The following is a 16,116-nucleotide window of genomic DNA, read 5'->3' as shown; positions in this document are numbered from 1 at the left end:
TGCAGGTTAGATGGAAGGAGCTGTCTAATTATTGTGGTTTGTGTCAGATCTCTGTAAATAAAGTCAGCTATGTCTGTGTGTCTGTCTAGTGGGGGCTTGTTTCTTCTCCCTGTGCTGAAGGGATCTCTGCTATACTCTGTCTATTTCTGATCTAATCTCTAAGGACTTCATTTTTCTCTCCCTCCAGTTCTCTCTCACGCACACATTCTATGACACACATTTTCTCCTCTCCTTTTCTTGTTCTTACATTTGATTTTTTTCTTACATTCTTGCTCTCTTGATTTCACAAATTCCCATGTGCACTGAGACATACATACCCAAATCCTGCCCCCGCTGCCTCCGCGCATCTCAGATCTTTTCATAGCCTCATTTACATAAGGGAAGTTGTGTTTCAGGAAGTTAGTTTAAAACCCCTTTAGTATTGCCAGTCCCTTTGAAATGGATTGTGCAACACCTAATGCAAATCTGGTGACACATTTTAAATATTTAATGTCATGGCAGTAGTTGTAAGTGTCCTGGTGCAAAGTTTAGTCTTGTTCTTAAAGGCATATTTAAGACAAACTGAGATGACATGTGATTTTTCTTTTATTGCTTTTCTACGCAAAATGCAGTGACCTCAAATTATTACTTATTAAATTACATCTCCTGTTCACTGCTTTGTGAAAAAGGAACAGGAGAGTTCAAGGGGGGCATTTACAGTAATTACCACAGTCTGCAACCCTGAAAATACACTTTTTAAGATAATTTGTGAAGTCTCTGCTTATTTATGAACATTATTTTGAGTTTTCTGGGGGCTCTTTTGAATATTATGCACACTTCTGCCTTAAACCTGGTGTAACTTTCTCTGGGGTTTTTGATGCAACTGCATATTTTTGTAGACGAGCAACTCATCTGATGAAATTTTGGGTGAGGTTTACTCCAAAATTTAGGGCAGGACCGTTGTTGACTTGGAGCTGGTGTGTAGGAAGACATATGCTGTGGTGCTGTGGGGGTTGCACTTGACACAGGGTAATAAAAGAATCACTTTGATGAGGTTTTGTTTCAGCAGACCTAGATTTGAATACACTCAGGTTGAGCTGCTGGCTGGATATTGGTGTTTGAAGCTTCACTTGAAGCATCCTTTTGTTGTGTTCCTGTCCCACTTCCTGGCTGAGTGTTATTTACATGGGTAACATCAGCACTAAATTGTGTGTACAGTACAAAGTGTTACATGTAGACTTGCTGACTTTGCTACTACTTATCACACCACTGTGATTACACAAAACTACATTTTTTGCCTTGTAATTCTGTCTGTAATTGCTCCTGTAAAGTTTCTTATTTTTGTTTTCTATACCTCTAATTATTTCTGTCCTTGTTCTGCTGCAAGAACAGAATTTCCCCTGGGAATCAATAAAAGTTTATCTTATCGTACTCTCGAGGAATTGGATCCACTTTTTTAAAGTGCCATAAATTCTCATCTATAAGCTGGCATTGAAATAATAACCAGAGACCTGGCCAGCATGAACAAAAAAAGGACAGATAAAAAAACAAAAAACTAATTACCATGGGTGAAATTACCTATATCCTACCACTACAACTTACATTGTAAATTCAGATGGAATTAGTGCTGTAAAAATTAGCATTATACTGAATTTATCAAACAGATAAACATGGAGCAAGATTTGACTTTGCGGGAAACAAGGGAAATAAATAATAAAGGCTGTCCCAAATAAAAGCCTGGTTGTCTGTGTCACAGTGGTAAACTGTTTGTGGATAAAACACCTGACTAAAACAGTCAACAAAACCATTATAGAATTATAGCACTATGGTTGCAGGGTATAGTACTGAAATATAATAGATTGCACAGGTGGTGAAAGGATCTGTACTCAGACACACTGTGCTATGCTTTCTCCATTCTGAGACCAAAGCCTCCAAAGTCACTTTCATTTTCAGTAGCAGCACAATCTCCCTTTTGACCTCTTTTTTTCTATCAAAGGCAGTTTGGGAGACACAACAGGAATATTTGTGCCTTACAAATGGCTGCTCCATCACAGCACACATGGGGGTTATTAAAGAAAAAAGATGAGTGATTGATGCTTCATGTAGCTATCTCAGAAATGAATTGTAAAGATGAGCACCAGTTACCTTCTGATCACCTTCTTGAGCTGTCATATATGACAATTATTCCATCCTCCATTGTATTTATAGCAGTAGTAAAACCAAAAGACAGTTTGTGCTTCGACACTGTAATTATCATGCACTTCAGATTAAGTGAGCTGACATGAAATTGGTTTTGCTTGAGGTCCAAAGCACGCGTTTTAAAATGTGCTTGTCACAAAGAAGAAGCTTTTAATAATTTAATGGCACTAAATGCTTTTAATTATTCAGTGGCAGACTGAAAATGACCTCTTCATGGTAAATAAGTAAAAGTATCTGTTGTTGGCTTGACTTTTTTGTTGCTGTCATAATTATAATGTGCAATTAATCTGTAATTATGTTGTGATTTTTTTTTCTCCCCATTGCGTTGTTTGCTAATGGACATAAATCAAGTGTCTCTCATGTTGTTTGTTTTCATAGAAATTTTATTTTAGAAAATTGCTTAACTTTTCTTTGATGATAGTGAACAACATAATGGACATTATTCATTTAATCTTTTCAACATCCAACATAATGTGCCAGTGATAAAATTCAGTGCAACAATGAACTAATCCTACGGCGGCCCTGAATCATTTAGAAAAAATTCTGCAAAGAGAGAAAACACAACCAAATTCAGAAACATGCTGCAAAAACAGAAAACCAAATACCTCTTCCTGTGTTTTCCTCACCAATTATCTCTCTGGAAACATGGCAACACCACTCCCAGAAGACCTTGTGGCCCAAACCACAATTGGTATACAACACCATCTTTGCCTCAAGCAGATAAAAAAGAGAATGTACTGCCTCATCACATGAAGATGTTTAATTCACAGAGTGTAATGATCACTGTATCTGTGAGTACCAGACCCAGTTTGCTTTCCATCATAATCTATTAGATTAGAGATATATTGTATGAACTGTATGTGCCATTTACCGGCACTTTTTCACCCTCTGGACACAAAATGATAAAAGATGGTTTCCAATAAAAGCTAACATGAGATCACTAAGATATCAGTCCTGAAAGAAAGTTACTGTAAGCCTAAAATGTGTTCATAGGACAGCAAGAGTGATTGAACCACTAAATTACATCGACTTCAGCCTCAGCTTCAGCCTGAGACCAACTTTTATCACATCAATATAACACTATATTGTTGACGGTGCAGAGATTAAACTGTATTTTACACCATCTGCAATCTGAACCCGTAATCTTGCTACAGGGTACATCTACAAATATACATGTTTACTGGGTGAATGTTGGGAAATAAAGCACAGTGGCACAGGGGTGAAAGCAAACGTTTCACATAGTAGATAATGAAGAGACCATTAGCTGGATAATGCACAGCTGACAGACAAACAGGAGGGTGTAACTGACAAATATAGAGCGGAGGCAGCGGTGGGGGACATATGGTCTGATTCATTGTGCACTAGTGCGCAGGAAAAACATAGCCTGCTATTGCCAGACCAATTCACAAATGCAAATCAGCCTGAAACCTTAGTCCATTTTTGATTTCCAAGGGGCGTTATTAATGGACACAGACCAAAATTGGTCTGGATGCGATTTCATATGCCTACAGTACAACCAATAAGAGCATTGAGCTTAACTTGTCAAATCCTGTCAGAAGTACCACAAACACATTTCTCTTATCAACAAAAGCTGTGCAACTGTTTGTTCTTCTTTTAGAGAAAATATATATCCAGTTTGTTTAATACTGAAGCAATAACTGATATCAAGAGACAGCTCCACGTCAGCAGCAGCTATTTCGGTTGTTTACAAAAATATGCTCATAAGGTTGCACTCCTCTTTACAGTCACTGTATCAAACTTCCCCTATATTAAATCAATGGTTGTGATTGGTCAGACTGGATCCAGAACAGAAATCTGCCTGAATGGGAGGGGGGTTGTGATGCATTTACCTGAGCGAATAAAGCATGAGTATCTCGATTTGTCTGGTTCTGAGGCTGGGAAAAACATGAACTATACTTGGAAAGAGAGAGAAAGGGAGGGAATACTAATATAATGGGTTGGATGCTTGAATGCTTGAGTGATAATACAGATACAGTTTTTTTAACAGAAAAATGGAAATATCCACTGTGAATATTGCTGTAAACAGAGCAAGGCACGGACCGAGCAACAAATAGCTTGACATCAGTATCATGACTAATTTCTTGACATATCTGAAATGGCATATCTTTAATTTAATAATCTAAAATGCACATATATGGGGCTTTGGTTTCCTCTAATTTGTACTGATAGTCTCTCAGGTTCAAACACTATCTGATGCACTCAGAGTTAACAGCTTGTAATACAAAAATAGAATAAACAAAAGGTCAGGTAGACTCCCACACAATATTTATTATGATGAAGTATCATTTTTAGATGAAGTGGAAAAATAGCATCCTCCTCTGCTGCCTCCACAGCTATCTCTTTATAGAAGAAGAGTTTAAATGAATCTTCCATGTGTGCTGATTTGTGGAAAGTTTCTAATTTGCTTTATTATACATCTGCTCACTGACACCTTCTGAAGTGTGCAGTGAAATTTTCCAGGTGTCAAGATTCCAGTTATTTTTAGGTGACCACCACCCCTTCCTATTTTATTAAACAGCACTTAATGTCCTAAGCTTCTGGGTTGTATAGAAACTAGTGTAGGACAGCATGGGTTGGATGTGTCTATTTTAGTTTACAAAAACAAGACGATGTGGGTGGTATGGGTGAAGGGAAGAATATCTCCTTCATTGCGCTGTGAGGGGGGTATTTCACTGCAAATGGCTCTCCAGAGCACTTTTGAGAAATCATATCAAATCCCTGAATAATTTGATCAAATCATGCTCAAAATGACTTTTTAAATTCAATTTAATGCTGTAACTGCCATTTCACTAGTTCTGCTAAAGTGTTAGCAAACAGTGTCAGCAGAAACAGAACGACATCCTATTTTCTGGCTCATCTGATCCAATATTAACTGTTTTAACTCTGGCTGGGAAATAACAAGGCCTCTTTGTCCCATTAACCCTCATGTTTTATGTACCCTGGCATTTATTTGGTTTTGTCTGGATGATCAGTCTGGATATTAAATCATTGGTGTTAGGACCCAGAATGCAGAGACGGGGGCCAATACTGTTTTTAGATGTTTATTGTGAGAACTTAACACAAAAAAGGCAGATGGTGACGGGTAATGGCTGGCTGGTGTTGCAGGTGGAAAGAGGCAAGCAGCTCAGAGGATTCACTGAGGCAGAACAGTTGAGAACTTGAAGAACTGCACACAGGAAAAACTTATGAGTCACAACATCAAAAACACTAGAAAAGTACTGCTACGCTTGCAGTCAGAAAATACGCTGGGCACTCATGAATAATACTGGTAAATCACTAGAAGCTCAAAAATTACAAAAGATTTAGTCACAGCACGTTTCCGACTGCAATGGGATAAACTGGCATAGGAGCAGTGCCTTGATCAGACTGGAGTGATTGCTGGATGAGAGACAGGTACACTTTGGTGCTGAGACAAACCAGCCATGCCCTCTGCCACAAGCACACACTGCCAGGGAGAGGAACAGAAAATGGAGGGGAAACGCACAGAGAACAAACCAAACAGCAAAACAAGCATGCCCAAACTTTATTTTGTACAGTTGTATTTTGATGAATTTCTTAATGAACTTGGATCCAGTCCTTCAATCATTGACCTATTGTTCCCACACTTTTAAAAGATCATAACACCGCACAGAAGTTTACACTATTTATAATGTGTAAAGTTGCCACAGTATTAACTTGAGGACTAAAATTATAACAGTGGAGTAGAAATGAATAGGAATTGATGCACCGCGTTGTGTGCTAATGTACCCTTTGAGGGTTGTTGGGTTAGAAGAAGAAGAAGAAGAAGAAGAAGAAGAAGATATACTTTATTAATCCCACGAACGGGAAAATTCTTTTTAAACTCTATTTTATTTACATGCATTTTAACCCAGACACATACACATGCAGTACAAGGCATAGACATGCAATTTTGGAGAGAGATGGTGGAGTGATGGGCAGCCCCCCTGAGAAGCGCCCAGCGAGCAGTTGGAGGGGGGGCTTGCTCAAGGGCACCTCGGCAGTGCCCGGGAGGTGAACTGGCACCTCTCCGGCTACCAGTCCACCTTCCATATTTGGTCCATGTGGGACTTGAGCCGGCCACCTTCCGGTTCCCAAGCCAAGTCCCTATGGCCTGAGCTACTGCCGCCCCCAAATATAAACGAATATGTATTTGGAGAAGGGCTGGAGTTGTAGCAGTGTGATGTTTCGGATTAGGATAAAGTCAGCATAATGGCTTCTCTAGTTATTTAGTTATCTTGCTTTAGTGGTTCCAAAACCATTTTTCTTTTTAGTTCTGATCAAACTGTAATGAAAGGCACTTTTGCCTGGACTTTGAACTCTGCAGCTAGAAAATGCTGCACCCTTCAATTGAAGGCACGGCAAGAATCACATCAGCAGGAATAATCTTTTTCTTTTCAGTAATAGTCTTCTCAACTTGCTCTTGAACACCATGAAGGGAAGAAGGAAGAAATACAGAAGCAGAGAAAAGATCAAAATTGATTGAGGCTGATGGAAGAACACAGCTGAAGATTTAGGACAACCAAAACTGCAGAGAAAAATAAAACATGCCTGAAGCCAGCAGGCTTTGGCATCTCGAGTGAGGCCTCTCATGTCACTGCAGTGACTGAGAAAACAAGAAGGTTAATAGTGTTGGGTACACAGTAGCCTCTGGCAGGCATTATTAAAAGGTCAAGCAAGCATGATGGAGGTGTTACACAGACAGTGGAACCATGGGTGAGAGATTAAGTTCAAGAGAGAGAGAGAGAGATTTATAGAAAACTGATTAAAATGAGGCTCAAGAATAGACCAGAAAAGACAGAATAGGACAGAGAAGAGGCAAGTGCGTGAAAATGTGTAATTGCAGTCGACCAGATGGAAAAAATGTAATGCACATGTCAGGTGGGCTAATAGTCTGAAAGCCTATATACACTGGGTGAATAGATTTAAATGAAAGACTTGGGTACCCTCATGAAGCACTTTATACAGTTCTTTTAATATCTTGTAATATATGTATGGCTGTTTCCTGTACACTGGTTCAGCTATGAAAAGAGTTTATTTGTACTGCCAGTCAGACTAGACGATATTCACTTATCTATATCCAGTTGTAGTCCTTTTCATCCTTTTGTAACTTACTTTTGGTTACCTAGTAAGACTTGAAGCCACACAGACCCACACACTGAAGCCCACAATAGCTTTTTAACCTAACCTTTATGATATTTAGAAACTATACATGCATTTGTCTGTAACTCTTGGCAACAAAAGAACAGCGTAATTTGCCAAATGGGGTATTTTCCTCTTGCTTAGCTGCTCACTAAACACTTGGAATAACATATAATTTAAAATTTTACTGAAGGCCATTAGAGTTAGAAAGTCACACAGTCTAATTCTATATACAACACTGTGTAATCATCATCATCATCATCATCGTATCATCATCAAATTAACCAGTAAAACTGCAGTTTTATGTTTGTTTGTTTTTTCAAAGATACTGTACATAAATATCCTTGTGGGTCTACGCAGAGAAGGAAGTCTTACCAAATCCTAACAGCATGAAGCAAGCTAAATGGTTGATCCAACATCGGATTTGTATGAATACGAAAAACAAACAAACACGTAAAGGTTATACTTCGTACAAGTGTTAAAGAAATGGAAATGTCTTCCAATCCAAAGGCTTCCAGCTGGTGAGATGTGAAGATCTCACCACCAGGAGTCAAACAGTTAAATTAATGTTCAGTGTTTTCTCAGATAAAAGACTCCCATAATGTATGTGTGCGTATGTAAGGCACACGGAAAGAGGCGCTCTTTGTTTTGACAGTAATGGTAAAGGTTGTCAAAAAATGCATGAATTTTTGATTCAGCGAAGCATCACATTTCTTCCACAACAGAGAGAGAGAGAGAGAGAAAGTCTACATTGTTAGTCTAAATAACACTTCTAACATACTGTTAATCCTATGAACATGTATCCTAATGATAAACTATCTATTTTTTATTAATAATGTGGTTGAGCTTCTTGTCTTGTCTCACTCTTTTGACTATGAAGCACACATTAGCATTTAGAAAAAGTCAAAATTTGGAAGATTGCACTTCACAAATTAAGCTTCAGAGACTGGATGCTGGCAGGGGACAGATAGGCGGAGAAGCACACAGTTTGAAAGAGACCCTTGACAACGACCTTTTTGGTCTTTCTCTTCGCATTACACAAGCCTGCAATTTTCTGTCTCCCACATTTACTATAAATCAGCGCTGCAGGTGCTAATCAAACTACAGGTTAAAAGTGATCTGTAATAGGTTACGGAGATGATGACTCCTGACATTCAGCTGTCATTGTTATAAATTGCTAATAAATAGTTTAGGAATTAATGGTACTAATTACAATTTAGGCTAACTGGCATGTTTTTGCCTCTAAAATCGACAGGATGATGGAATTCAATAAATAGTCTAATTCACAGAGCAAAGCTTACACAAAAGTTTGTTACCCTGCAACTGTTTTTACATTATTATATAAAAAGTGTAAGGTTATACAATGAATGCCATGCCATGATGGATGTTTGGACAGCAGAGAAACAGATGAGCACCCAGTAAAGACACAGACATGCTTGTAATCAGGAAGCTATTGTATGCTGATGCCAAACCCAACAATTTTCTCCACTGACATGCGTGCCAGCCAGTTCATTTTGAGTGTGTGTTGGTATAAAAACGAGCATATGTGATTGCGCACATAAAAAAGATAAGAGTTGCACATGAGATTGAAAATCAAAATACATTCACGCACCCAGGCATTTCATGGCTGTGGTTTCATGTTTAAGTGCTTTCTTATCTTTTAGACTTAAAGAAATGGATCCCTGCTATTATTGCCAGACAGTAAAACTACCTTTAAATAGGCCAGCACATAAAGTAATTGATTAAAACTGGAACTAAATGGGTATATCGATTTAAACTTGCTTTGAAAGTGCAACAACACTGTAGGGTAATCATCATGCGATACTGTACTGTATTTTAGTTACCATTTTTCCTTTGCGCAATATACAGTAGGAGGACTATAAAATGTAAACAGCTTACTGTATATAAAGACAATGTAAAGAGATTGACATTTCTCTGGCTCTTCTGTTAGCTGCTAGGGTGGAACAACTGACATCATATTCATACTTAATCATTCTATGGAGTCCCATGACCTCAACAGGCGACATTGTTTTTTAAAATGTGACTGCAACTGTTCCCCAACCTCAACTGTGTGTTTATTGTTGTAACCACGACAACATAGTTGCCCTATCCTTAGTCATTTTAATCCACACCATGATCTTTCCTTTTTCCTTGTGCTTAAATTCAACCAAACATTAACCAGAGCATTGTCACATCCTAAAACAGATTAATATTTCGGGCATCAAAAAACATTTCTATGTGTTTTCCCCGAGAGACATGCAAACAACATAAGAAGAACTTGTTCCCAACATAACTCCACCCACCTTCAGCAGAGGTTAAATCAGCCAGAATGATTAAAAAACATGTGTATGTGACAATAAGGTGAAATTATTAGTGTGAAAGAATCCTTGAATTACTTTAATACATTGTTTTGGAATCAGTCAAAGGCACTGTTTGTATTTTGAACAAATAGTCAGAAGCCAACAACAGAGCCAGAGCCATCAATAATAATGGTGTAGAAGTGAAGAACATTAAAGTTGCATTGCCATCTACTACTGTGTTTTCTTTTCTGTATCCTTGAGCTATTTGCAAGGTGTTAGAGGTAGCTTTTGATGCCAAGTGTGGTGGTGAATAATTTCTGAGAGGCAGAGGGGGAGGACAGCTCAATAGTCACTTAACAGAGTAAAGTTGTTTCGTGTGAATCTACAATTAAGACAGTTTACTCCAAACAACTTTCTTTTCTTTTCTTTTTTTGGCCTTTTTGAGCTTTATTTGACAGAGACAGCTTTAAAAGTGACAGGAATGTGGAGGGAGAGAGATGGGGAATGACATGCAGCTGTTAGGTTGTTGCAGAACAGATCCAAAAACAGACTTGGATGCGTTTCAAACTGGGATTTATTAAATAGAGGACTGGAACTGGAAATGGCCGACGAGGGGGAAATGGCAGAGTGAAGCAGGGGAATCGTGGGATGGTAGAGAGCAGGCAATTTGGGCTGGCAGAGGAGAAGTTGGTGCAGAGAGCAGGCAGGCATATCTCTGGCGGTGGTGGTGGTAATGGTCCTGAGAATAAAGAAACACCGTTAAGAACAAAGAAAGACAAACTTCCAAAACACTGCGCTAAAACAATTTTCAACGAGGCCTGAACGTGACTACCACTGTAGGCGACACAACGATCTGGTGAAGACTGGACGTAGAGCCGGGGTAGATATACTGTACTGCTAGAGTTGAGTAGTGGATTGGTTGCAGGTGAGTCAGATTGGCAGCTGGTGATGATGGCCACTTCCAGGGAGACGAGACAGACACAAAAGGGGAGGGGAAAACAGTGGAATGACAAGAAAGGAGAAGGCACCACTAGACTATGACAGCAGCAAAGGGCCACAGGTTGGAATCAAACCCTGGGCTGCCACGGCAGGGACTGAGCCTTTGTACATGGGGCAGTTTTTGCTCTATCAACTGAGCTTAACGACACGCATCGCACTCCAAACTCTCAAACTTCTACTGTAGCAGTTGCATTATACATAATTTGGGACTGCCTCAGACCTCCATGATAGCAAAATGTCTGCATGAACAAGAGGTTCTTTGTCACTGAGTAACAATTGTTTCTTTTCTCTTTGTTCCTTTTCCAGAAATCTGTTGGATAAGGACACATTTTCCAAATCAGATCCATGTGAGTATGTAGAATGCATGTGCTCTTCTGTCATCTCTCTGCAGATCATCCATTCTTCAAAAGATATACTCTTCAGTCCTACTCCATTTTTGTCTTTTGTCCTTCTATTCTGGCCTGTTCTGGTGGTTTTTGTCTGACTTTCTGGATATGTTGCCCTCTGATTTGGGAAATCTTTGTTTTACGGTGGCTCTTTATTCACTGTACTGGAACTAAAACCGTCACGCTGATTTCCCATTTGGAATCTGCCTGCTTTTCTCTGATTGTCTCTCCTTTTGCCTCTCATTTTCTCTTTTTATCTCTTTCTGTTCCTATCTGCTACTTTTTTGCAGTATGCGTGCTCTATACGCAGGGAGTTGAAACCAAACAGTGGAGAGAGGTGAGTGTATGCACGCACAAACACACACACACAAAGAAGAAAGGACTGATGTCCAATTAAATTGCTGTGCTCACTGTGTGTTGTTGTAATTGTGTGTGTGTGTGTGTTTTGGTGTGTGGGGTGAGAAGGGTGAGGCTCTAGTTAAGACATTTCCATTTTTCTTTTTTCTTTTCTTTGTGAGAATCTAGTTGGCTTTAACGTATCAGTTGTCTGAAAATGACAGGGAAATATTCTCTAATTGGACACTTCAGCCAGCAAAGAAAAACACCCTCGCAATGTAATGATCAATACGTTGACACTTTGGGGACTCAACAGCTCACTGGGGAGGCATTAAGCCAGAGCCTTGTTTAATTTATGCAGTCCATGCATTACTGTCCACTCTCTTGACTGATCATCTGACCAATATGTCCATTAAATCTTTTGTTTTGCAGTTAAATCTGAAATAAATAAAATGAATTGAGGGACTAATAAACTTTACATTACTGCCGTTCCCAGCATTTATTAAACATTTATTATGGAAGCTTGTGTGAAGCTGAGTTTTGAACAACTGCAAAAATTGTGAAATTGGGCAGATGAGAATAATAATCTATATTTCTGTGGATGGCAATATTAAACATTGTTTTTATTGTCCACACATCTCATAAAAAACAAAGTCGATGAGTGTTTCCTGTGTATCTAAAGTCTGAGATAGCTCATTTCTCTGTGCCTTAAAGTGTCATTGTTGTCCAAATACTATTAAAACACATAGATCTGCCATGGTGCTACACTGGGTGACATTTTCCTTCATTATGATAAACTGTACTGTACTTTTGTTTTTGTTTTTTTGAGTTAATCTTTCAAACACTGTCTTGCTCCTGTAAATACTCCCTAAAACAACAAATCTATGGTTTAAACTACATATTTTTAACCCTACCCTTTTAAGCATTTGGAGTTTTGTTTATTTTAGAATGACAAAATAATAGACTATCACCAGCCTTATTCTTTGAAAAGGTGAGTCACAAAGTGATTTTAGAGGCAGACTCAAGATGCAGACAGCGACAATAAAACATTACACAAGATAAAATAGGACATATTGTAATAACACTTGGGATAAAAGTTCAAAAAAATGAAGGCGATATTAAAATAACACAAATAACACTGGGACACTTTTCCACTTGTATGATTAAGTAGAGATGTAAGTAGGTTAAAGAAGGTAAGTTTGAAAAAACAAGTCCTAACTAGACATTCATAAAGTTATTGGTGAACTTTTCTGGCCTGATCTTTTCAGGGAGGTCATTCCAAAACTTTTAAAGATAAATTGTCAATGCAACAGTGACTGCAGATTATTATTTTTATTATTATTCTTTTTACAGATCTAGTCCACTGTAGATGTATAATGGATCCATAAATTTATATTGTATTTATACAGTCAGATGACCCTCATCTCCTTCTTGTGTTGTGTTTACCAGCTCAAAACAGATGGCTGTGTGGGCTGTGTTCAAGCGGGGGATTTTGTTGTTGTATTTGTGTGCTTGTGAGAAAATGCATATGCATATGTATACAGTATATACTCAAAGCATAGGCGTACACATATGTAAAGATCTTCCCATCATAAAATTCTCTTCACTTCACAACACTTCTCACAGCAGGCATTTTTTGTTGACAGGTTGTTATTCCTATCAAGTGCAATGAACATAATTAATATAATGAGCATTTCACTTTACTTTCTTTTTTTAAAAGACAAATAAACTTTGTTCTTTCATGTTCACTGTTTTTTTCTCTCCTAAAAACAGAAACAGTAAAGCAGTCAATTAACTGTCACATCTATAAAAATATCATTAAGAAGTGGTGGCGGCTCCAGGTAACACTGTGTGAGACCAAACACTTTAAACCTCAGACTTAACAAGCAAAGCTAAACGGCTGACTCACTGGGGGCTCTTAAATAACATTTTCTGACAGAGTCTTCTAGCAATACTGGTCAGGTTGTATAAGATGTTTATCAGGCACCAGGTAGGGCGACTCTCTTGCAACAAACTGTTGAACTATTGACTAATAGTCAGATAGTCAGAGTCTTTTTAGGCCAGTCGGCGTCACCTGACCTGCAATTCTGACTGTCCACACCTCAAAATTGCCTCACAGTCCAGCTCTGGTTCTGTGAGCTTAAAGCAAACCTTGTTAATTTGCCCTTATTTCACTTACCGCCAAATTATTACAACATTTGGTGCACTGCAGCCCATTATGGCCCTGCAGACAGCAGTACACAGACTGTTGTAGGAAAGAAAACCCTACACAAAAATGTGAAAGTTGGATTCTGCTAATTTATAGCAGCTTTATGAATATGTAACATGACCTGACCTTTTTCAGTTTCCACTCTCTAATTTCCTTGTGACATCATTCGTTCCCACAGTGCTCTATGTGAGTGTGTGTAGCTGCACCTGTGCATGTTGGTGCGTATTTCTATTTATTTTTATCTATTCTACCACATTCCACATATACATGTGTCATATTCTCACACAATCACAGCTCTGGCTCAAGGCTCTAGCAAATTGTGATTTATTTTTCCATGAAGCCATGTCACACTTATCATGTGCGTAAGAAAAATCATTTTGTTGTTTGCCAACTTACTAACTCCCAATCAAAATCACAGTGAATTGATGCGCAGCAGCCAGAGGAAATGTAAAGGGAAAACCAGAAGACATTTGTACCCAGAGCAAAGCTACATAGTGTGAGAGCAGATATATACAGTAAGGTGCACAATTCATCTGTTTACACACCAGAATGTTTTAAAATCTGTTAATTACTATAGTTATAGATAGAAAAGTTACACAATGGGGCTTAAACTCTATGATTGGAGGGGCTGTTCATTATTCTGTGTATATATACAGTGTTTCTCTCTGTCTTGGGGAATTGTAAACACACAGCAGTGTTTTTTATTTTTTTATACTGAAGACCAAAAGAGAAACAGGAAAAAAGCTCAGTCTATACTAATTCACACAATTGTCATTTCCCTCTCTCCGTGAGAAAACAAGACTCCACAAACTACAGTACTGTCTACTGAATATGCTGTTAGGAGAATAAAACCCCATTTATTCGCCTAACATTTAGGGCAAAGAAGAAGAAGGACATTCATATGGCATAAATCCACATTCATGGTTCCTGTGTGCTTTAGGGAAAAAGATAATGGTAATCTTTGTCAGAACCACAAAGATAATGAAGGATTACTGACGACCTGTTATCGCTCTCCTGTGCTCAAGCCTTTATTTTGCTCCACGCTCTCTTTTCGGGACATGTTTACAATATCAGACACTGCAGTAGCTGCTGCTAGCCTGAAAATTTTAATTTGCCATATGTTTGTGTGTGTGTGTGTGCTAGCTGTTCAGTCCTGTGTGTGTGTGTCTACATGTGTGTACATGAGTGTGTGGGTCAGGGACTTCATGCCAGATTCTCATTAGCCGGCTCCGGCAGCCCAGCAGTACCTAATGAACTCTGCAGCGCGGTATTGTCTCATCCACTCAGCAGGGAAATCACATTATGGAGCTCATCTTCACCATCACCCGCCTCTTTACTAACATGTGCTCACAGCCTCATCAACACCTCAGGGTCTCTCAAAAAGTCTGGGTGGCTCACAGATTCAACATCCATGTCCTTTTTTCTTCTTTTCTTCCTCGCTCGTGTTAAATTTAAATCTTCAGTCAGTGGGTTCACACAGAGGAAAAAAACAACACAACCTTAAAAAATAGAGTTCAGAGAGGTGTAACATTGTGTAACAGCACAAAAGCACATGGTTTATAGCAGATGTCCTAATTGCCCACAATGTATTGCATTTGTTGTTTTTACAGTATTGATTGTAAAGTCAAGGTTCACTCACACATCCACCTACAATACCTGCCGTCCACATTATGGAAAAAAAACATTGACACCTACTTGCAAATGGCTTCCTTGACCTTCGTTGAAATCATAGCGATCGTCAGTTTTCCAATAAAACAGGGCATGTTTGGCTCAAACATGATATGAAGCATCATGTTTTACATCTTTATCACACACAGCACAGCGGTACTGATTACTGCAGGAACTGAACTGCCACTTCAGCAATTGTAACAAAATTAATAAGTAATCAAGATAAAGATGAATTAATTAAGATTAATTTAATTAAGATAATGGAATATTGTGGGGAATCCTCCAAATCAAATGAGAATTACTGAGAATCATTCATGGCTGGAATTAAGAGTTTGTTTTTTCTCTTTGTGAAATAAAAATAAATATGAAAGATTTTCTCTCAAAACATGCAGTGTTATATTTTACCTGGAAATTCTGTTTTTGTGAGCTATAATCAAAGATGGATTACCAACATGGAAAGGAGGACAACTGTTCCCCTAAAAGCCTCAGGTTCACTGTGTTGGTTGGTTGTAGTTAATTTCAGTAATCGCACAAATATTTAGGAAGTAGAATTAGGTATAGCAGCCCTATGTCTTGATGGAAACACAAAGCTACAGGGCACATACACAAAATAACAGGTGTGAGGGGTGTAATGAGTATCGAAGAAGCACTTATTGCCCTTGGCATTCCAACAACTTAATCCGGCTATAGCTACAAGGGCATTTTAAGAAGTCACTCAATGAACAAATAAGAAGAGGCAGGGGTGCACTAAAAGTAAACAACTTCATACAACATGTTCTTCGACCTCGTTGGAAGGTAAAAGTGTTTACAGCTGTTCTGGATGGCTACACTCGAAGGTGGCACTAAAAACCTGCTGTCAGAGGGACGGGTGGGGACCAAA

The 16,116-nt window shown here is 38.6% G+C and overlaps 1 protein-coding gene across 1 annotated transcript in view; it reads left to right on the top strand.

Moving 5' to 3' along the window:
* Window positions 1-16,116, top strand: part of cpne5b (copine Vb) — a 109,653-nt gene that overhangs the window by 15,105 nt on the left and 78,432 nt on the right. The window contains exons 3-4 of the mRNA XM_010756389.3: window positions 10,944-10,984; window positions 11,314-11,360. Coding sequence (XP_010754691.2) covers window positions 10,944-10,984; window positions 11,314-11,360 — 88 coding nt within the window. The remainder of the gene's footprint in view (window positions 1-10,943; window positions 10,985-11,313; window positions 11,361-16,116) is intronic.

The sequence above is a fragment of the Larimichthys crocea genome, chromosome VI (assembly GCF_000972845.2).
Source record: "Larimichthys crocea isolate SSNF chromosome VI, L_crocea_2.0, whole genome shotgun sequence".
NCBI classification, from domain to species: Eukaryota; Metazoa; Chordata; class Actinopteri; family Sciaenidae; genus Larimichthys; species Larimichthys crocea.
The sequence above is the reverse complement of the archived record's forward strand: the minus strand, read 5'-3'. Positions and strand labels throughout refer to the sequence as shown.